Source organism: Odontesthes bonariensis, chromosome 8 (assembly GCF_027942865.1).
Source record: "Odontesthes bonariensis isolate fOdoBon6 chromosome 8, fOdoBon6.hap1, whole genome shotgun sequence".
Classification (NCBI taxonomy): Eukaryota; Metazoa; Chordata; class Actinopteri; order Atheriniformes; family Atherinopsidae; genus Odontesthes; species Odontesthes bonariensis.
Window position 1 is genome coordinate 10,802,996 of NC_134513.1, and position 22,012 is coordinate 10,825,007.

Below are 22,012 nucleotides of genomic sequence, written 5' to 3' on the forward strand. Positions count from 1 at the left end.
TCACAGTCGAAACTTCTGCATGTACAGTATGTTGACAATTAATTGGTGAAATTAAGATTAATCGACATTGTCCTGAAGCTTTAAGTGTGCGCTTTTGCATATTCCAGGCTAGACTTCACTGTTTAGTATGTATGTCCATGCATGTATCCTATGGTACGTGTCTTTCTCCATCTATTTTCCGAACTTACACTCCTTGAAAAATGCGGCAGCATTCACTCCCTTTTAAACTCTGTTTTGGTACACCTAAGAATAACCAATGCTCCTCATTTCCACTAAAATGTCAAGAGAATTTTGACTGAATCTTCAGGAAATCAGCAAGATAAGATTTTTGTGCCCCCACATATTCTACCTCTGTGTTGGTTTAGGATTGGTTTGTGGTGTTGAATGGTACGTTGAGCTAATTATTCAGCGTGACTGCAGAATAATAAGGCGCAACAAGATTATGTAATTAAAGTGCGGCGATTAATTCAGAAACAAAGGAAGAAAAGATTGAAAAGAAATTAAAGTAATGGAGAGCCTAGTGACATACAACATAGTGGACAATGGAAACTGAGGCTTTTGAACAAATGATATAGGGGTATTGTGCTCTTGGAAAAGTTATGGTAACAGCCATGTGTACTCTCATAGTCATGTAATGGCTGCAGATCTTTAATATTTGCTCCACCTGTTTTCATTGCAATGGGACACATTTACAATCTCAAGTGTTTCTTGATAGTTTTGTTTTGCTTTATTTTTCTGCCAGGTCTTGATATAATTAAAAATTTTATTTTTCCATTCAGCCTCTCATTAAAAAAGTGAATAAAAACGGCTGGATGGAAATGCATTTCGTCTCTGTTGGCTTCCAGTTATTTCAACTGGTTCACTAATTAGTGGATATCATGTTGTATGTGTAGTCATGACATACTGTAAATTTGAAAAAAATTGAAATATATTTGCGATGAGAAAAGCTTTAATTTGGGGTAATATGCAAAAACAACCTACACAAAGGCAAAAAATAACAACAAATAATGTTTCATAGTAAATGTGTTATTTTTGAGAAGATAGTTCAGGAATTGTCACATGTTAATTGTTACCAGAATTATCTGCAATTCAATATAACTTCCAACCAGTCAGAAAGAATTCCTTGTGCCCATGATGTGACACTTTTAAAATATAAAGAAGCTTAATATAAGATTTTTGTTCTTGTGTTTGTGTCCTATGACATGGACTGCCATCTGTAATCAGTATCTGTATGTTTAATGCCCCAGCTCTCCACTGGGAATTTCACATGGTTTCCACACCAATAACGGAGACTGATGGGATAAATCAACCTCCTCCCTCAGACGACAGGTGTCACACATCCACTGCAACAGCCTATAATGGCGTTATGAATGCAAATTACAGCCCTCAAAAAGGGCTGGGTGGGAGCATCAAGTTGAAAAGAGAGTCAAAGGGTGGAGAAGATGATGCCTAGTTTTTTGTCATGCTTAAAACTTAAAAAAATAAGAATAAAAAAAACAGTAAAATGTTTACGATTGATGCCAGTCTGTATGTTTAAGCTAACATGTTGGATTGCATGTGCGCTGAGGCATCTGTGAAATGAAATGATGGTCCATTTAAACTTCCCAGCACTTTCTACTTTGCAGCAGAAATACTAGTTAACTATTTCATCATTTCACAGTGCTATTAGTTTTAGGGTCTGATGTCTTTTGCAGAAGACTGTTGTTGCTAGCACTGCCAACCTTTACAACTCTCTACAAGCCAAGAAATAAGATGTTGTTCACCTGTTGTCTTTGTCTTCCTTCAATATTGACTGTTAAGATCTTTCTTTTTAGACTAGACAAATTAGTTCCCTTTTCCTCCTTGTTTAATGTATGAACAAATTAGTTGACAAAAGAGCATGGGAATTAGTCGTTTTCATGATTTCTTTTGTCAATCCCCAATGATAAATTTGAATTGGGGAAATGGGCATTTAAATATGCTGCTCTCTCTACTTGGAATGAGCTGCAAAATTACATGAATTTTAACATGCTGGTCTCACAAAACAAATCAAAGCTAATTTTGAATATTGTGAAGGCAAATTTGTCTGGCTGGAATTGCTATAATTGCTGGTGATCCCGGAGTCCTGACAAAACTGCAGAATGTGAACCCATCATAGTGACAAGATCTTGTTAATGCCACTGAGGAATACACACACCAAAGGAAGAAAGAAAGAAAAAAAAACTATTGGCCAAAAGCACAGACCCAGACAGTTTGTCTCATGGTACATTATAATTTTGATATGCCCTCTGAGCTTGAGTGGCCATAAAGAATGCTAATTTCCATATATCCTATCGCTGGATCTGGTTATATATTTGCTCCTCATTCTGCAGTTTGTATTTGGTTACTATAGCTTTAAAAAAAAGTTGCTAAGTGTTTTGACACCTCAGATACTCTCTTTATAAATTTGATCACGTCACATGATGCCATGAGAAAATATGATAGAGAGGACTGGGTGAGAAAAGTGAAAGGAAAAGACTGGGGGGAAAAGCAGGAAGCTGCAACGGAATTTCCACACCCTGATGTGGGTGGACCGCTCTGCTGATAGAACAGAGAGGGCCCATTTTTCCCTCTCTGCATTTCCCTCCCTCCCAACTTTCTGTCTTTGCTCAGACAATAGAGTCCATGGTGAAACAATGCAAAAAGGAAAGGCCTGGGGTCTATGCACCAGCAATAGGGGGGTGGTCCCTGCAGCCTCTTTTCTTTAGATGAAGAGTTTTTGAGGAGGGAAATGTATAGAAAATCAGCAGGGATGAGGGGGGCTGTTCAAGAGGATGACGTAAGATGAGAATGAGAGGGTAGGGGTGAGGGTCAGTTGGTGTTGAGGGTACCACAGATAGATGAGAGGCGAGGGACATGTTACTGGGGACTTGAACCTTTTCTGGCTGACTGAGCCTGAAAGTGATCATGCTGAGCCAGGCAAAGCAATTCAGGCTCTTTCTGTTGCACAAAGACACATGTTACAAAGATAAAATTAAAGCTGCACTCATAAATATTCTAATTTCAACCATAAATCAAGCGACCACGTTTAGAGTAAAACGAGCCATTCCAGTTTTTAGAGCATGGGATTATTATTCAGCTTTGCAGGTTCCTTCAACTCCACTGGGTTTTTGCATATTTTTCTCATTTGTCGCCATTTCAATCAACCTGTATTTACCTTCACAGCAGCCCCAAAATGTGTGCTGACAAAGTTATTTACTCTTTTTTAGTTAAAGATGCAGTAAACCACGCTTATCCAATAGGCTCTTTGTCAAATTTAGGTAATATCTCCTCTCTCTGGAAAAAAAGTGGCTTGGACAGATCCACAAGCATTAATGCAGCCACTCAGTAACAAGGGGTGCTTATCCATGTCCATAGGACAGATGTTCCAAGCTGCACTCCTTTGACATTGTTAGCATAACTGAACTGGCAGTGTGCAACCAGTTTTCTCCAGAATATTGTACATCAAATTTTTATAAGGCATATTATACTGGGCTTTCTGCTTTTCTTGTGTTTACAATATAGCATTTCTTTTCTATTTTCGTCCACGTTAAAGTAAGTTTAAAGTTATCAAGTTTGAGTACATCACCAAAATAAAATTGACTATCTGTCAATGAGCATAATGTGGGTTCTGTGAAGAGCTACATATTTTCTCCAGGAGCTGGTGGAGACAAAATAGAGCTAAAAGACTTTGAATCTTGAACATTAATCAAAAACATTGCTTAAAATGAATGCTTATGTTGCACAATGTCTACCGGATCAGTAGTTTAGTGACTGTTTACCAAAAATCTGACTCACATTAGCCTCGTTTCCACTATGCAATCCGGTACGGGTCGGTTCAGAATGGTACGGTACGGGTGGGGTCGCTTTGGGGTCAGCTTTGCGTTCCCACTGTACAAATGCCCTTTTTCCACTGAACATTTTCGTAACGGTACGGCTCGTAACGGTACGGCTCAGAACGGTACGACTCTACCCTGATTGGGAGCTTTTCCATTGCGGGTTGAAGGTGGGACCCGTTACGATTTTTAGTATCTGCTAGTACCTGCTTCAGAAGTGGGTCTAGTCGGGCCGAGCCGACACCAAAACTTCACGTGATCAGTGCTGTCCACTGATTGGTCAGGTGAAATTACGTCATACATGCGACGAAGCTCGGGGAGCTTTAAATAATCACCTGCCATGTATGAAAACACACCTGCGAGAGCAACAGAGAAGTATTACCTGAGAGAATAAACAGAATTGCGAAGATTGAAGACCAGAGAAGGAAAGCCAACCCATGGACGATGAGCGAGGTGCAGACCCATATCAAAATTCAAAGTGCAGGTGGGCAACATCTGAGTGCTTACAGGTGTAATTTCTTTGACAATAGGAGAATGTGAATGTGAACATTAGCCATTCACTACTAACCATTAACTGACATACAAACTATTGTGTCCAGATGTAGTGCAGGTGGCCAACGTCCTGGGGGCTATTAACCTGTACCACGTTTACATAATAGCCAGATGTGCTGTGATGTAAATGGAAGCTTAAAATATACCGGGTCAGAAAGATGCAGAAAAATATATATCACAGGTGCTTTATTCAGAGCTTAAGTGATACAAGGAGAAGGGGATGTCTGCATTGTAATTATCAACATAAACATTTACTCGTTTGACAACAAGTAACGCATCAAACCATCACGTACATCACTGCCCTCCTCTTCAGCCTCCTGTGCCACTGGCACCCCTGGTTCAACTGCTGTTGCTGCAGCTGCATCCCACTCTGTCTCATATCTCTCACCATGACTTTCACAAAGGTTATGAAGAGCACAACACGTCACCATCATTGACTTCACCAGTGGGAGATCACTGTCATTCCTTTTCAGGAGGCAACGCCATCTTCCCTTCAGTCTGCCAAAAGCATTTTCGACAACATCGCGTCCTCTGCTGAACTTTCTGTTGAATGTCTGCTGTTCTGCAGTGAGTCGTCTTGTGTCCTGGAATGGCTTCAGGAGCCAGTTCTGCAAGTGACTACATGCCACAGAACAATCAACAACAGCAGTAATGCTTCGATGTCATCCAGTGCCTCCATCGTTGTGTTTACTTTTGACTACCAGGCGTGACACTTTGTAGTCGCCTGAAACCCACGTCACGTTAGTGGTGACCGGGTCGACTCCGCCCACTTCCAGGTCACGGTTTGTGTGGAAAAGGAAATGGTACTGGTGCCATGCCGTGCCGTGCCGTGCAGTGTCGCGCTATACAGAACCGAGTAGAGCAGGGCTAGCTCGGCAATGGAGAAGAGCCAAAATGGGACCCTCAGGGGTGGGTGGAGTGTGTGCCAAAGCGTAAATAGCAAATAACAGAAAATAACAAATAACATCCATAATTTCGAACCTCCTCCAAGCTTCTTCAGCTTAATGCGACACTGGCTCGCGGTCCGGTTGAAACCACTCTCTGCCATTTTTGCAGCAATCAGCTGGAAAACATTTTTGTTTCGCACAGCGCCATCGAGCTCCCGCTGCACAGCCTCCTCACCAACAACGGAGGGCAGAGCCTGGAACCGGTACTGTGTGCTAGGTACCCCAAGCAGAAGGGTTACAAAAATGATAGCAGGTTCCATGGGACCAGTACGCTTTCATGGTAGTGGAAACACTTAAATAAGCGAACCGTTCTGAAGCGACCCGTATCGGACTGCATAGTGGAAATGAGGCTATAGTTGTACCACCAAATGAGGGTCATTGTAAGCAACTGGACACATGGAAGTGCATCATAAATTAAGATTAGGTTGGTGTCTTTTTGCCTGCATTTACCACTCTGGGTAATTAATGAGGCACTCTGCTGTGCCTTTTGACTACTTGCTTCTGTTAAGGTTTGAACAGGCAAGTCCACAGATAGAAAGCAGTCACTGAAAACCTGGATACAGTGTTTCTACACCACAATATCCCTGTTTCTATGATCAAAACTAGGTTAAAACCTTGCACAGGTTTCCAAAAAATGAGCATTACAATGATTATCAAAACATTACTCAAAAAACAGATCATGATTGCTTAGAACAGTAATGTGCATGTTAATGCACCCAAAAATAGATGCACTCACTGCGAAGGCCAAGCATTTAACAGAAAATATAAGGAAAAGTGTGTTCATGTGTCCCTGTGTGTGGTCGTATGTGTGCCAGTGGGAGAAGGTGCAAGTGAGTGTGGAAAATGGATCAAAGGAATGACAAAATAGGAACAGGCGAGGATCTGATGACCTAAAACTTCCTCTGCTGCCATAAATGGAAAGATTTGATCACAACGGTGGCTGCCTTCACACAGCACTGTTCTGACAACCACGGCTACATTAAAATGAAGATCCAAGTAAACACAGTTAAAAAACGTTTTTAGTGAGTCTTTAACTTGACAGTCTGTAATTTTGTGTTATTCGGCCATGACAAATCCAAACCATTTTAAATTCTTGAAGAAATCCCAGAGTCAGTGATACAATAAAAAGCATTTGTCACAGACTTTGGGCCTTTTTATGTTCTTGGTTTGTTTTGGTGTTAAAAAAAAAACTGCAGACGGAGAGAGGTTGAACCGTTGAGTTTCTGTTCATGTTGTCCACAGATAGAGTTCACTCTGTCAGGGTTGGTGGGTGAGAGAAGGACACGGATGCGGATATTCAAAAAAGCAAACTTGATTTATTTAACAAAAACAAAGTACCAACAGAAAGCGCTGCTGAGACGGATTCAAAAACCTAAACTGTGGAAAAATATTTAACAAAACAAAACACTTGGCATAGCATGGAAAAACCACTTAACTGGGTCGTGGCATGGCATGGAGGGTGTTGACGGGGAAGGATCTCACAAAGCAATGAGGGGACCTGGAAACTAAAATACTGTGGAGGGTGATTAGGGATTGAGTGCAGCTGATGGGGAAAACACAGGTGAGGGACGTGAGGCTGATGGCAGGGCAGGAGAGGGTGGCATGACATGAAAAAAACTAAACACAAGACCTGAACCTAAAACATGAGAAAACTAAGAACTAAACTAAGACATGATCTAAAAACCAAACATGATCTAAAACATAGTCCCATGACACACTCGCGTTATTTTAGGTGCTTTTTTCTCTCTCTATGCCAAGTCTATTGCACAAGACGTCTATCAATCAGAACATACAATCCAGAATTTAAAATTAGGTAATGATACAATAATGAGACTAAAATAAATTAGATTAAATTAAAAAAAAATACTTTCTTTATCCTAAAGGGAAATTGTACAATAATAGGCAATACAGGGATGTGCAAAGTTTCGACAACTACGCTCCGACTATCAAACGCAAGCTGTAAATACTGAAAAGCCTCAGCAGGAGTGTGTGCTGCGCAGTACATGGCAGTGTCATCAGCGTAGAAATGAAAATTTGAGTTTGGAATGTTCAGTCCAAAATTATTTATGTAAATAGTGAGTAATAATGGGCCCAGTACAGAACCATGAGGAATGCCCTTTTTCACTTGCAATACCTCAGAGGAAAAGCCCTCTATCTGAGCAGCCTGTTCTGCTTTCGAGATCATTTGAAAACCACCCGACTGCTTGTTGAGGAGAAACAATAACTGCAAGACGTTTGATTAAAGCATTATGATCAACAGTGTGAAATGCCTTAAAAAAATCCACAAAGTGGGACAGACTGCATTTCTTCTTGTCAAAATATTCTAATCTAATTTATGGTAATAGTATTTAACAGTAATAGTACTGTGACTTTATTAAAAAAAAATTGACTGAAATGGTGACAAACTAGTGTTGGTGGCCAGAAATTCTTTTACCTGTTCACTGACCAGAAATTCAAGCACCTTTGCCAGAACAGAGATATACTAAAATACTAGGATCGGGGGGGATAACAAGGGCAGATTCCCAGTCTACACACAATTCCTTTGAAGTCAAGGTGGGGTTAAAAAAAGGTGACACAGTGGTTCAGCTATAATTTCAGCTGCCAAATTTAGGAAGAGTAGCTCCAAGTTATCCAGGTCAGCTGGTTTTCTAAGAATTAAGAGGCCTCATGACCTCTGTTGTGGTAAAGGGAATAAAGTTAAAAACTTGAGTATTGCCAATGGTTCTTGTAGGAGTTAGTAATACTTCAGTAGAATTGTCAGGATTGTATAGAAAACCAGAGAAAATTAAATTATTATTGAAATGATTTAGCATTTCTCTCCTATCACTTACTTGTTGAGTCCATCAACAAGTATTCTAAATGGAAGATTGAAAAAAAAAGGGTCTCAAGTACATTTATTCAAAAACTGCTGTGATATAATTTACCTTGGCTAAAATTTGTAATTCCTATTGGTACTCCACTATGTGTAATTTGACAGCTGTAACTAAAAATTAAAACAATTTATCAGCCACCAAAAATGCTACAACAATTTGAGCAAATGTAGAGAGATTAAAGTCAGTAAATTTACTACAGATTTGAAATAACTCTTAACAGGTTTGTGGTAATATGAAAATCAGCTCACATAAAGATAAAGATTCCTTTATTCTCGCTATACGTAGGCATTGTACAGTAAAATTTAAATAAAAACTAAAAGGAGAGTGACAAGGAATAGTAGGTAGCTTATAATTAAGCAATTGCCTGGATGTACAGTTGTGTTATTTACCAAATCACTTTATTAATTCAATTCAAATCAATAATACTTTATTCATCTCCGAAGAAAAAATATTTTGCTGCAGCATTGATTAGAATGAAAGATATGCCATTGTTATACATCAAAATAAGATATAAAACAGCTGACAAACAAGTAGAAATGAAGTTGAAGTGTAGCAGAGAGGAAGGTGTGGTAGATATCTCCAGTTCATTTACCCCTCTTTCACCTTTTTTTGTGTGTTTTATTCCTGCTCTGCATCTGAGACTTCTCCTCTTCAACTCATCTTGATTTAGGATCTTATTCCAGGCATCACTTGGGCTTTGGAAAACTCAAACCAGAACAGAATAACATTTAGGAAATCTGTGATTTCACAAAAAATTGCTCAGTAGAACACTCAAGAAAATGCAAAGAAAGACAGAAAGGCATGACTAGCGCTACTGCAGGAAGCAGCTTGTCTCTTCAGTTAGCTTATTTCATAAAATAGATCTACACTGGTTCCAAATTCAACTTTACATTACAATGATTGCCTCCATGGGAGATTGGATCCTCTGACATGTATAAAGAAAACACAAGTATGAAGTAGGCCAAACTGGGAAATTGGGCACTTTCCTGAAAGTTATTATAAAGTAATCTGGCTCCATCTTGTGGCACTAAAACGTCTTTCAGTTAGATGGTTGAAAGGCCAGAGCAAATTGGGACAGTGTGACCTTCCAATGTTTCCCTATTTAGCCACTTGAGTGCTCAGTGTGACTTGAATGCATTACCACAGAAAAAGCTGCGTGTTAAGTATCAATATGAAACTCAGACATGGGCTCAGTCCAAAATTTTATATATATATATGTACATATATATATTACATATTTATATATTAATATATATACATACACATTTTGGACATAATTTAGCCAACATGTTATTTTGGCCACGGCTGATAGCTGCGGTTGTGTCCTTCCGTCAGATTTCTTGGACGATGACCGCCCGGGTTATTTCAGTTCATGTGCCGGGAGCGAGCACCGCGTCCGGCTGCAGCAGGAGAGTGCGCGTTCAAGGTAGACTGCGCTAGTTTAAAAGGGGCGGTGGGTGAGAGCCGGTGTAGCGGTGTCTGGTGCGCGGTGGTCAGTTACATTCGGAGATTGTTGCCACTTAACACTGGCACTGTGGCAGATCTGAGCAACGGTTCCGAAGTAATTTCCCACACAACCAGGAGGACAAGCGCACTTTGCCGTCTCTCAGCATGGGAAACCTGCCGCTCTCCACTGGGTAACATATTATAACGCATTGCTTTGATATAGCGTAATATGCTTTGCTGAGCTAGTATGAAAATGATTAGAAATAAAAGATAAGCTAAGGATGGGCTGTGTCCTACCTAAACCCGGTAGGAATGCACTGAAAGTGATCAGAGTCCGCCACCTTCATCTGGCCTTCATGTAAAAGAGGCTAAAAGAGGCTTCAAAGATCTGCTGCCTTCTTGGAAGGATTTATCCCTATACGGAAATAAGTCATTCAGTGGTGCTCTGTATGTTGATGTACCTGTATGAACGACCAAAATCACACTTAGTAGCCCAGCTTAGAAAAATGTCAGAAAAGGTGCTTTAGGTAGTTTGATTAGACACGAGATTAGTTTTAGTGAGATGCAAATGCGAAGTTTACAATGGGAAAATAATATGGCCTTGAAAAGTTCTGGATTGGTTTGATATCAGTGAATCTCTGTTATGTTTATCGGCTAAATGATTGATAAGTATGCCTAGAACTTGTTGCTCTCCCTGGCTTAAACTGACAGAATCTTTTCCAAAAAAGCACAGAAGCTGTGCAAAATGCAAAACATTTTAAATCACGTAACCCTGTAAAAATGTGACAAACAACAAATAAAGGGTTGAAACTGAGAGAGTTCTGTTCACTGAAGAATGTGTGCTAACATTGAACACCAGCGATCTATTTAACAAATATTTGAACAGAAGGACACTGTGTTCGATCACCTTGTAGTTTCAACATAAGGTTATGTGGAAAAAAGAACTGCTGCAAATGTGTCATTCAGCATCAATAGTGCGTTCACAAGCCTGCAAGTTACTGGCACTGTGTGCAATGAATACATTCACAAGTGCCAGCTTTAAAACTGATTTCCATAGAAGAATTTGGCATTTTGATGCATGAGACCAAAGAACTATAGCACAGAGGATGTGCGCGAGCTCAGAGATGATAGCAGCATTTCTTGGTCTTGTTTTATGTGGTACGTCTTTCCATGGAAAAGTTTTTGATTGAATTCAGTTCAATTTTATTTATTTAGCGCCAAAACTTATCTTCGTTGCCATCCCCCATGAGCGTGCACAAGGCGATGGTGAAAAGAAAAATCTCCCTTTTGACAGGAAGAAACCTTTGGCAGAACCGGGCTCAGGAAGCGTGGCCACCTGCCCCGAGAGGACAGGGAGGAGGGGACAACAAGCACCATAACAGCAAGCCAGGGATACCTGCTGAGAAAGAGAAACACGAGTTAATGACAACAATAATGTCATATGTCCCATTCTGCTTTTAGAAGCATACGAACCACAAGTAAACTTGCTGTCTGAGAGCAAAGTGCTTTGTTGGGAAATTATTGCACTATGAGATCTTTAAGATATGATGGAGCTTGGTCAGTGAGAGTTTAATATGTGAAGAGCAGAATTTTCCATTCTGAATTCCATTCTGCATTTAACGGAGCCGAGAGAGAAGGCCTCAGTAAGACAAGATGAAAAAGGAGAAGAAGGATCTCTCCTGCTAGTTCTCATCAGAACTTTGGCTGCAGCACTTTGGATCAGCTGGAGGCTTTTCGGAGATGTTTTGGCTCAGCCCAGTAATAAAGAATTGCAGTCGTCCAATCTTGAAGTAACAAATGCATGGAGCAGTTTTTCCACATGACTTTGAGACAGGACGTTCACAGTTCCTTTAATCCCAATAACACGTTCAAGCCTCTGTAATAGATGGCTGTGATCGATCGTGTCAAATGCAGCACTTTAGCCTGGATTTCTGATTGCGGCGATAAACTGTGTTCCCTGAAAATAGTGAGCAGAAGTGTTCAGTCCCCAGCAACCAGTATTGATTCTCAAGACGGAACCATGTTTGTTTTTAATGCAGGGCTGTCTTAAGACCCAGTGATCACCACCATTCAACACTGGGATTCAACCCTGTCACTTCCATGCAGATATTTTTCTTTATTCTGAATCTTTTAGCTATATGTATGTTGTTTGCAATCTCACATTGAAAGTGTTCTTCTCAAATTGTTGAACTGTTTGCTTAGACACTCTATGGTGAACTCCTTTCCATCGTTATTTGTGACACATGTTCTTGGATGCTCTTTTTATACCCAGTCATGCCATTGACCTGTTACCAATGAACCGTTTTAGTGGTGAGAAGCTCCGCTTATTTTTTTGTCTTACCAAAATTGAGAATGCAATTTTCAACAATAGAACTTCTCAGTTTCAATGTCTTGTCTTTGTGTTATTTCCAAGTAAACAGTATGTTTCAATCTCTTTTATTTAGAAATACATGATCAGAATTACGAAGAGAAAAAATGGACCCTCAGCTATGCGTATTTAAAGTCATTCAAACAGCTGACAGGATGCCCAAAATAGATGTGTTAAACAGGTATCCAAGATTTATTATTAGCCTTGGATCACACTGCCCTGGAACACGGATTATGACTAGAGTGTTTATTGGATCCAAAAAGAATGACTCGCTGTGTATAAAAACAACTGCAGTGCACAATCTTTAATTCGTCCCTATCTCAGAGGGATGTGTATGGACAACCCACATGTTTTATGATTTTGACATTTTAGTCTCCTCGGTTAGACGATGGGAATGCTTCATTTTTTTTTAATCTGATTTGTCTCTTTTTCTAGTCTCTTCAAGACTGAGGAAACCACATCCAAACAAGTCAGCAAAGGGAAGTATGTAGCCAAAAGGATCTGCAATGGTGTAATTTATTATTACACACCGTTCACAGCTGCGGAGCACCAGACTGTATGCCCTGCCAAAGACTCTCAGACCTCCGTAGCTCTTTGCCCAGTCTCATCCATTTCACCCTCAGCTATGCCTCTCAGTGACTCCAACTCTGCAGATACCTCTTCTTCTCCATTGCTCTCAGAAACACCTTCACAAATGGCCGTCTCTTTCCAAAACCAGTCATGTTCTGGCTCCACTTCCCGCCCGCTTCTCCTTTTCTTCTCCTGGCTCGGGGCCCTGCCAGGGGCTTTTGCCAAGTACAGGGATCTCTACCTGGACCGTGGCATGGATGTCCTCCTGGTCCAGAGCAGCGTAATGCACTTCCTGTGGCCTCGATGGGGACTCAACTATGGGTTGGAGGTTTTGAATATTCTGCAGGAGCCTCCGTTCTCAGAGAGGTCCATCCTGGTCCATGCCTCCTCCATCGGTGGCTACACTTTTACCCAGGTGCTCACCCACGTTGCTCAGGAACCAAAAAAACACGCCGGCCTGCCAGAAAGGGTCATAGGACACATCTATGACAGCCTTGTGGCTGGCTCGCTGGAGCAAATGGCAACAGGTAAGAGTAATCCACGGTCATGCTGGAGCTCAGGTTACTTTGTGTTGGATATGTGTGTCAGAACTTGAATAATTTATTAGACCACTGACCTACTGCCCGAGTTTGTCAGAGGTACTGGATTTTTTTGGGGTAGATTTTTTCTTATCAGATTTAGGATGCATTTATACAGAGCATGTAACTTAAGTATTGTGTTAGTATTGATTTAAAATGACAGAGTACAAATTCACAAAATGGCTAGTTTCCCACGGTATTCAACCAAGAATAACTATTTTTTAATCAACAATGTTGCTGCAGCTCCTTCACTCTGTTAATCAAACAAAAGATTTATTAGCACACATAAGCACCATATCTTCACTCTGCCCTATTCTGTTCTGCATTGTGTGTATATCTATACATCCCTGCTTCCAAAAAAGTATGGCCACATTGTAAATTGTTATCAAAAACAGAATGCCATGATTTGTAAATGATTTAAACCCTATATTTAACTGAATTTAGCACAAAGACAGAAAATCAAATGGTCGAACAAAGAAATTGCACCTTTTTTAAAGGTGGCGGACAATCCATCAATCCATTTTATTATACGCACTTAATCCAACTTTAAAGTCACAGAAGGGCTGGAGTCTATCCCAGCTGCCATTGGGTGAGAGTCAGAGTACACTCTGGACCGGTCACCAGTCCATCACAGGGCAGTAGTGGATCATCTAACAACTAATTTGGTTACTTGGCAACATGTCAGTAATATGATCTAGTGTATTAGGGTTGAGTCCAAGAGCTTTTCAGAAATAAATGCGATTCAATGGTTTACTCATAACAGCATTAATTCACAACTAAAGTAATCTTAGGGCACTTTACAGAGAAAAATAGCAAGTTCAATCTAAGTTCAGTTTAATCCAGCTCAGTCCAGTTCATTACGATCCAATCAGATTCAGGCAAATTGATTATGATGTAATTTTTAAAAATAATGCCACTTTGTAAAAAGTCATCAATGTGTAAGACTGAGGATGCTTTCACTACTCTTGTTCAGCGATTCAAGAATGTGATTTTTCAATACAAAAGGCAAAGTAAAAGAAATGCATCATCTGCAGTACAACATACCATCAGAGATGAAGAGAATCTGGAGAAATGTCTTTACGCAAGGCACAAGGTCAAGTATCATAATATTTAATATATATATATATATATATACTGTATATATATGTGTCTTTATTGACACAAGCAAAGTACCACTGTCCACAAGTACAGTTCATCACAAATTGCATCCACAAATAAAAGTCAACACTCAACCGCACATAGAAAAAAAAACGTAAATCACTGAGATCCAGAAACACTTCAGTCTTCTACCAGTCCGAACTCAAGTAAAGTGGAAAACTGTCCTGTGGTTTGTCAAATCCTTTGGGAGCCGAGGTTTGTCCATTTCTATTTGATATGGGATATTCATAGATTTTTCTTATGATTCAAATCTAGATAATCCCTTTCATTTACTTGCTGTTATATAATTTCAAACTGCGACTACATGTTATTCTGGATCTTTACATATTTGGTATTTTCACAGTTGTGCTTTGTTGAGCAAGAGAAGAAAACCTGGAAGGGCTCTAGTTTGATTATTCTTTAGATAAAGGCGCTTGTGACATCATATGTGTGACATTGCGTTAAATTGAGCATTTAGCCTAATTCTTGTAAAATGCCAGTATATATATATTGTATATCACCACTTAGCCTGAAAACACTGGGATATTTTAGTACCTATCACCCAGCCTTACTCTGGGCTAAATGTATTACATGTTTTGTAGCAACATATGCCTCCATCCCTCCAAAAATAATGCTGACGGGAATAACCTTAATCCTATATCAAGCAAGAGCAGAAAAATACTCCACTTTCAAAACTAAAGCCGTTACTCAATGCTTACAGAGGTCTGTAAGAGGTGATGCAACAGAGTGTTACACATGCTGCTGTTCTAAGTTTGTCGAAATGTGATGATGGCATCAAATTCCTAACAGAATAAGATTTCTCAGTTTTATTTGACACATCGTCGTAGGATTAAATACAGGGTTTAAATGATGTGCAAATCATTGCACCATTATTTATCTGCAATCCGGATAGCATCTTAACTTCTTTGGGAAAAGGGTTGCATATACTGTAGATGTACTCTTGATTTTAGAATATTAAATCTCTTAATTATACATTGTCACCACTTGTCTTCCAGGCCTTGGCAAGACTCTGGTGCCACGTTTAGAAGGCTTCATCAAGAACACCGCCATGCTCTACTTCTGGCTTTTCAAGTCCCACACGGCAGACCTCTACGAGAACAGCATCCAAGTTTTCTACAACAGCCCCATTACTTCTCCAGCCCTCTTCTTCTTCTGTGAAAACGACACCATGTGCAACCCCACTGTCATGGAAAAGGTGATTGACTTGTGGAGGCGGAGGGGCGTTGCCGTGGACAGCCGGAAGTGGAAGGAGTCCACACATGCAGCCCACCTGCGATGCCACCCGGAAGAGTATCTCTCCTCGCTGCAATATTTCTTGAACTCGCTGCACACTTCCTCCCTTAAAGCTAAATTGTGAATAAAAGTGAAAGTTTGGCACGTTTGAAGTTTTGAAACCACAACATGGTCTGTGATTTTAAACTGAAGGCACTTTGATTATGTTGTCTTGTAGCTCTGACATTGTTATTAGTGTAAAATAATTTGAAAAATACATTTTTCTCTCCCATAAAACATTCTCTCTTATTCCATTTTGACACTTTGACTTTCACCAATGTCACATTTGAAGTTCTTTAGTTTGTTACTGCTGCACTGATGTCTCTTTTTTGCACCTTTACCGTTTCATTTGCCAGTGTTGTCGCCCAGAAGAGATCTGGTTTCTGTACAGTATGACAAATGAAAATAAAACTTAGGAGCTCACAAGTGAATTCCATTTGCACAAAAATGATATCCGTTTATTCTTGTGTTTTTATTTCAGACTAAAACAACTAACATGTATGCAATTTAGATATTTGATGTAGAAAAATAGAAGTCAAAACCTATCTTTTTTTTTTTTTAATTAGTGGCTCACACAGAAACTGTTTAGAAAGGGTGTGACATAAAGCTGTTAAGGTCAATAAGGGATTATAGATAAGTATTTGGTTTCGCAACATTGCATTGGGTGTTGTGTTCTATAATGCAGCCTATTGTGTAGTTTGTCAACATGTTAGTATCATCTGAGGATACACTACAAATGTCCCATGAGAGGCGAAGGCTACGGTCTACTGATTTGGCAGTAGAGAAAGAGGAGGGTGGCTGGAAGCCAAAGGCCCATCCAGTAAAAGTTGACTAAAGGGGTTTTGTTGCAATTTACTGAACTGGGTATAAGAGGGTGGAGCCTTAAGCAGTTATAAAACAGGTCATATTTTGCAACCAGTTGGAGTGAATGGTTATGGCTTAGAATTATGAAACAACAGGTCATTGGGCACAGACATGTACATGGCCCCCCACCTGTCCTACTGTGGAGAAAAACCACCCATTGACAAAAGAAAAAAAAATGCACATACAAACAAAAAAACTATGTGTATTATTGTTTGAAGTCATTCTACATCTATAACTGTATTTTTTCCCTGTATCTCATTGTTTGGGGACACTGATTATTTTGGATCTTTTTGTACTGGTTTGCATCTACTTTGAATCATTTGATATTTATTTGGGTTAATTCTATATCACTTTGCAGTTATACAGTTCTTCTAGGATGTTTTATATCTCATTCTGGCTTTTAGTGTCTCTTTCTGGCGCCTCTTCTTCATCAGTCTGTGGGCCCATGTCACGTTGGCCCTTTCAGTATTAGTTATGGTGTACTTTTTTTGCTAGCTTTTTTAGCTTGAATGAAAGATAGAAAGATGAAACATGGCTATCTTTCATGGATTTCACATAATGACTGTGTGTCTCATCTGTTGAGGCTGTAAACTTTTCCAGCACAAAAGATGACATAACTGAAGAGAAGTCATTTAGCCTGTTAGGTTTATCACTGGTAGTCAGTCTTGTGTACTCAGATGGTGACATCCAGCCACATTAAGCAGTCATGTTGTAAATATTCTGCAAGGGTAGGTCATGTTGCTGACCTGCTCTGTTTGTGAATCGGTTTCCTTTAAGGTGCATTTGGACAGTGGAAGGCACTATTTCAAGATGAGTGGAGCTATTCTTTTTGTAACAACTTATGGGAGAAGTTTGTAAAGATACATCTAAAATGTTCAGTGAACATGTTGTTAAATGATATAAATAGGAATCTTACATAAATCCTAAACAAGGTTTATCAGGGAAAACTCCTCCTTGAATGCCTGTGATTGACCTATTTTCACATAAGATGTTGATGTTTGGGTTTTTGTATAATTTTCTTTATAACAGGTGTGTCCTACATTGATATATGCTTTTTTGGCAACGGGTGGACATAATATTAAAACCTGTCTAATCTTGGTCAAACCAGCTCTAACTCACTGGGGCATGGACACAGCACCTGTGGACATTGGCAGTGGATCCTTTGGGTGCTAGGGCTGGTGAATGGGACCTCTGTTGATCAGCTTGCTTTGGTGCATCGTATATAGAGCTTAAGGGAGGGACGAGTCAACGTGCTTTGTGTTTCTTTAGATTCTCATGAGTGATGATTTGTTGCGTATAGCGCCTGGTCCTGCAGGTTAGGCAGCTGCTGTCATGTTTTGGCACTCCTGCGGAAGGGTGTGTGCTTAGCCTGCAACAATCTTCAGCCGTTGTTGACTGTTAAATGCCAAGATTTCTCAGCAGAACACTGCACTGTAACAATATGATAAATGTAACAATGTTAAATGTAATGTTTATGTCATGTGTTTAATGTTGTCCCTGATTGTTGTGTTAAGCATACGTTCATCATTTTTATTCATTCTTTATTTTGTTCTTTTCCTTCTATTTACTGGCATGTCAGTGTCCATGTTGAGATTATCGTTAAATTTTGATAAGGGTCAAGATTCATATAGAAAAAAAAAGGGCTGTTTTTCTTTTAGAGGAAAATAGGGGCCGCAAGGGCAGCAGCAGTGGTTTGACCAAAACATCAACACTCAAGATAAAAAAGGCAGTTCACCCTCTTTGAATTCTGAGGTTTGATATATCAAGGTACAAGTTAAAAAAGAAAAAATGAAGAAGAAGGTCATTTTACTACCTATTTCTTGCAAGATCTTAAAATGAGGTAAATGAAACCCCAGATGACTAAAAAATGTCAAATTATACCATGACATTCTTTAACAAATGCTAAGCCAAAATGCAGAATACAAACTGATTCTTTGAAAAACTAAGTCCACTCTCACTGCTTCCATGGAAATTCGGTAGATAAGTAGCAGCCAGGTGCTGCTTATCAAATTCACTTGATCATCAGTAAGCATGAGCACCTCTATAATAGCAGAGGTTTTATCTGTTTTATCTGTATGCCGAGGTTGAAAGACATTAGCAATGTTCTTAGATCTTAGCAAGTGTTGCCCACCAGGAGGGTTATAAGACCATTTCCAAACAATTTGAATTCATTCTAAAGAGAGATTATTCACAGGTGGAAAACATTCAAGACAGTTGACACTCTTACCAGGAGTGTGTGTCTTAAGAAGTTCCCTCTTTGATCAGATTGTGCAATGCTCACAGAAACTGCAAAAACCCCAAGAGCTTTATCTAGAATTTCTGCGGCATAAGTTAGCATGTTAAAAGTTAAAGTTCATGACAGTGCAGGCTGAAAAAACGACTGAACTTGTTTGGAACTAAATACAGTGTCTGGACACGTGTTGCTTCCCTGTTAAATGCTGAATTAACAAAGTTAGTAACCTACAGCAGGAGATTTATCAGAATCACACAGATTATTTAAGTATTTTTAGTGTGTGTTTGTTTATTCCATCACAATCACACACTAAAAATACTAATTAGATTAGACAGTGATTGTCTATAGATTAAACTAGATCCAGAATTCACACCATTATTTTAATAAACATTTTCCAGCCAAGCATGTGTTACAGATACACAGCTTCACCACTTAACTCCAAAGACTTCTAGATTGCCGTGTACTGAAGTATAAATGAGTACAAGCAAAGTAATTAAATATTGAAGCAGAAACCACTTATTCACCCCAGTAGAGTATAACTTTAGTAATGCAACACTGCCCTCTACTGCTCAACAAATTACTTGCAAGCTATTGCTAGGGGCAGTCCATGTTGCTAAACCAGACGTATGTGTGCCTGCTCATGTGTGGTTAAATAGCTAAATGATCCACAAAATGTGATGCCAAAGTAACACAAGCTGCAACATAATAACATGTCACTAAACTCTTACCAACATAGAACAATGGTCAAGCATGGCGAGCAGGGGTGATGATTTGGGTTTGTTTTGCAGCCACAGGGCATGGCTAATTTACGGTAATTGAGTCAACTATGGACCTCTACCAAAAAATTTCCAGAGTTAAATGTGAGGCCAGAGATAGTTATTTCAGCCCAGTAATTTTATAAAACCATTTTAGATACTACAATATTCAATGAATAACAGCAAAAACATGATGCTTGTTTGTTTTTTTTGTCATTGAACCGTTTTTTGTTCTCATGGAAGACAAAAGGCAAATCTACATTTAAATCTTTTCATGTCTGTATGAAGTTTCCAAGTATCTTTTAATTGGTCGCCTACATATAAACAGGCACTTGATTTAAAATACATTTGACCCAAACTAAAAGGAAAAGGTTTTGTATGTTATTAATAGTTGTAAATGTGGATGCTTGACAGCTGTAATCCTGTTTGTTAGGTAAAAGCAGCACTTTTATTTAGCTTTTTGTCTACAACTTATGACACTTACAAAACAGATCTTTAGTATAATCCTTGATATTTGACATACAGTTATTTTCCTTGCTGCTTTAAATTACTTTTTTAAAAGATCTGTATCGGAACGAAACTGTGGCATACAATAAATTATTCAGTGTAGAGTTATCTTGCTTTTAGCTGGGCCTTGTGACTGACTGGTGACTCATCCAGGGTCTAACGCGTCTTTCACCCAATGGCAGCTGGATATGCTCCAGCACCCCACCCCCACCCAATCCGGAATTGAATTAAGCGGATGTAGAAAATGCATGGATGGATGGATGGATGGATGGAAAAAATGGATGTTTTTAGCTACACATGTCTACAAAAAGCTACTATTAGGCTGTGTAAATGGAAATTCTGACTCGGAAAATTCCAAGGATTATAATAGGCAAGGCAAGGCATTTTTATTTATATAGCGCATTTCATACCACAGGCAACTCAATGTGCTTTACATAAAGACAAGGCATTTAAAAGAACAGCATAAAGCAGCATAAAAACAAGCAATTTAAAGAGAATAAATAAAATAGAATAAAAATTAAAACACACAGTTAAAAGCAATCAAAGAAAAGGGGAAAAAAGAAAAATCTAATACAATTAAGAGGATTTATAGCATTATACCTTAAAATCATTTAAAGGAACTCAAGCACACCGAAAGAGAAATGTTTTTAATGGATTTAAAAGTGTATTATTTGTCCAATGATTTATGCACACCTGTGAGAGATTGGCTATTATGGCCTGCCTTCATTCAGTGTCCACTTTGACTCTGATGAAGACACAATAGTGTCAAACCATTATTCTGTTTGCGCTATTAATACTGCGTTCGACTCAGGGAGCTCCAGTCTCTTTTCTCTTTTGAAAGCTGATTGTCCTTTAGCTGAAAAGTACTGGAGTCACTAGCATACTGTTGAAAGATGTTTTTTTTGTTTTGAAAATACCAGTTTGTATAAATGTGCTCCCCCAAGTACACTTCAGATGATACTTTGTATCTTGCAGAGACTTTTCATTTACAAAACCTGAGTTGTCGAGGGGAAACGCTTGAATAACAATACAATATGTTTCTCAAACAGGGGTGTCAGAGAGAGAATGCTCCCCAGACAAGAGATTCCAACATTAGAGATACTCTGTTTGACAGCACTGCTTTTCCCTGTTTGTCAGTCAGACACATCCTAACCAGGGAATGTCTCTGCAAAGGTTCAATATGACACCTGCTGATCTGCACTTATTCACATATTTATGTTGTTTTCTTCCTATTGCATTTAAGATAGGGACAAAAAGGAGTAACTTTAAAAAAAAAAAAATGCATGCACACACTGTATATGCATATATATTTTTTCTTTTTAATTATATTCTATGGGTATTGATTGGCCAGAAGAAAGGGCTAGTGCTTAGCTGGTATTATCTTAAAATTTCTTTCTCGGCAGGTTAGTTTCCGGCATAGGTTGCCGTGCTGAAATGTCCCCGTTAAAAAGTGAACCAGCTTTATGACATTGAAACACAGTCAAACCTGAAGTTACCCACCAACTTACGTCACTAATCCTGCTTAAGAGAACAGGCCCTATGCCTCCAGTCGTGCAGATTCTGGCACACAGCAACGATGGAAATGAGGCATTATTACTAGTATTAATACTTCCTACACTTTGTCTGTTATAGTACATCATTATGTATACCTTGAAGAGCTACTGTTACAGTGAGAGTTATGGTCAACATATTTCAGGACAGAGTTCTGCAGTGTAATTTGTCAGGTATGGATAAAATCAAGGTTTTGATACGCCCTGTCCTGAAGAAAACCAGGAAAACTACATTTGATGTTCTGAACCTGAAAAACTGAAGAATGCATAATACAGTCTGACAAACGTAACAGAGTTTTGGAAAAGGTGCCCACTGTAAGATAACTCTGACATAATTGTCATAATTCTGGGTGTCATAAGTTAAGCACAATCCTGTGCTGTAAACTCATTTTGATCTTTTGCTGTTGAATTACATTTCACTGACTCCTTTTCTGTGCTGTGATTTGGACTAAACATCTAATGATACAGCGATAACCATATGCTTGGTAAAGAGACACTTCTGGAAA

General features: G+C 39.2%; 1 protein-coding gene across 1 annotated transcript; it reads left to right on the top strand.

Moving 5' to 3' along the window:
- Positions 1-9,639: 9,639 nt before the first annotated feature.
- LOC142385793 (uncharacterized) lies at positions 9,640-16,048 on the top strand. Its single transcript, XM_075472510.1, has 3 exons — positions 9,640-9,842; positions 12,455-13,116; positions 15,321-16,048. Exons 1-3 carry the CDS (start codon positions 9,817-9,819, stop codon positions 15,680-15,682), a joined length of 1,050 nt encoding a protein of 349 aa, XP_075328625.1. The 5' UTR covers positions 9,640-9,816; the 3' UTR covers positions 15,683-16,048.
- Positions 16,049-22,012: the final 5,964 nt, after the last annotated feature.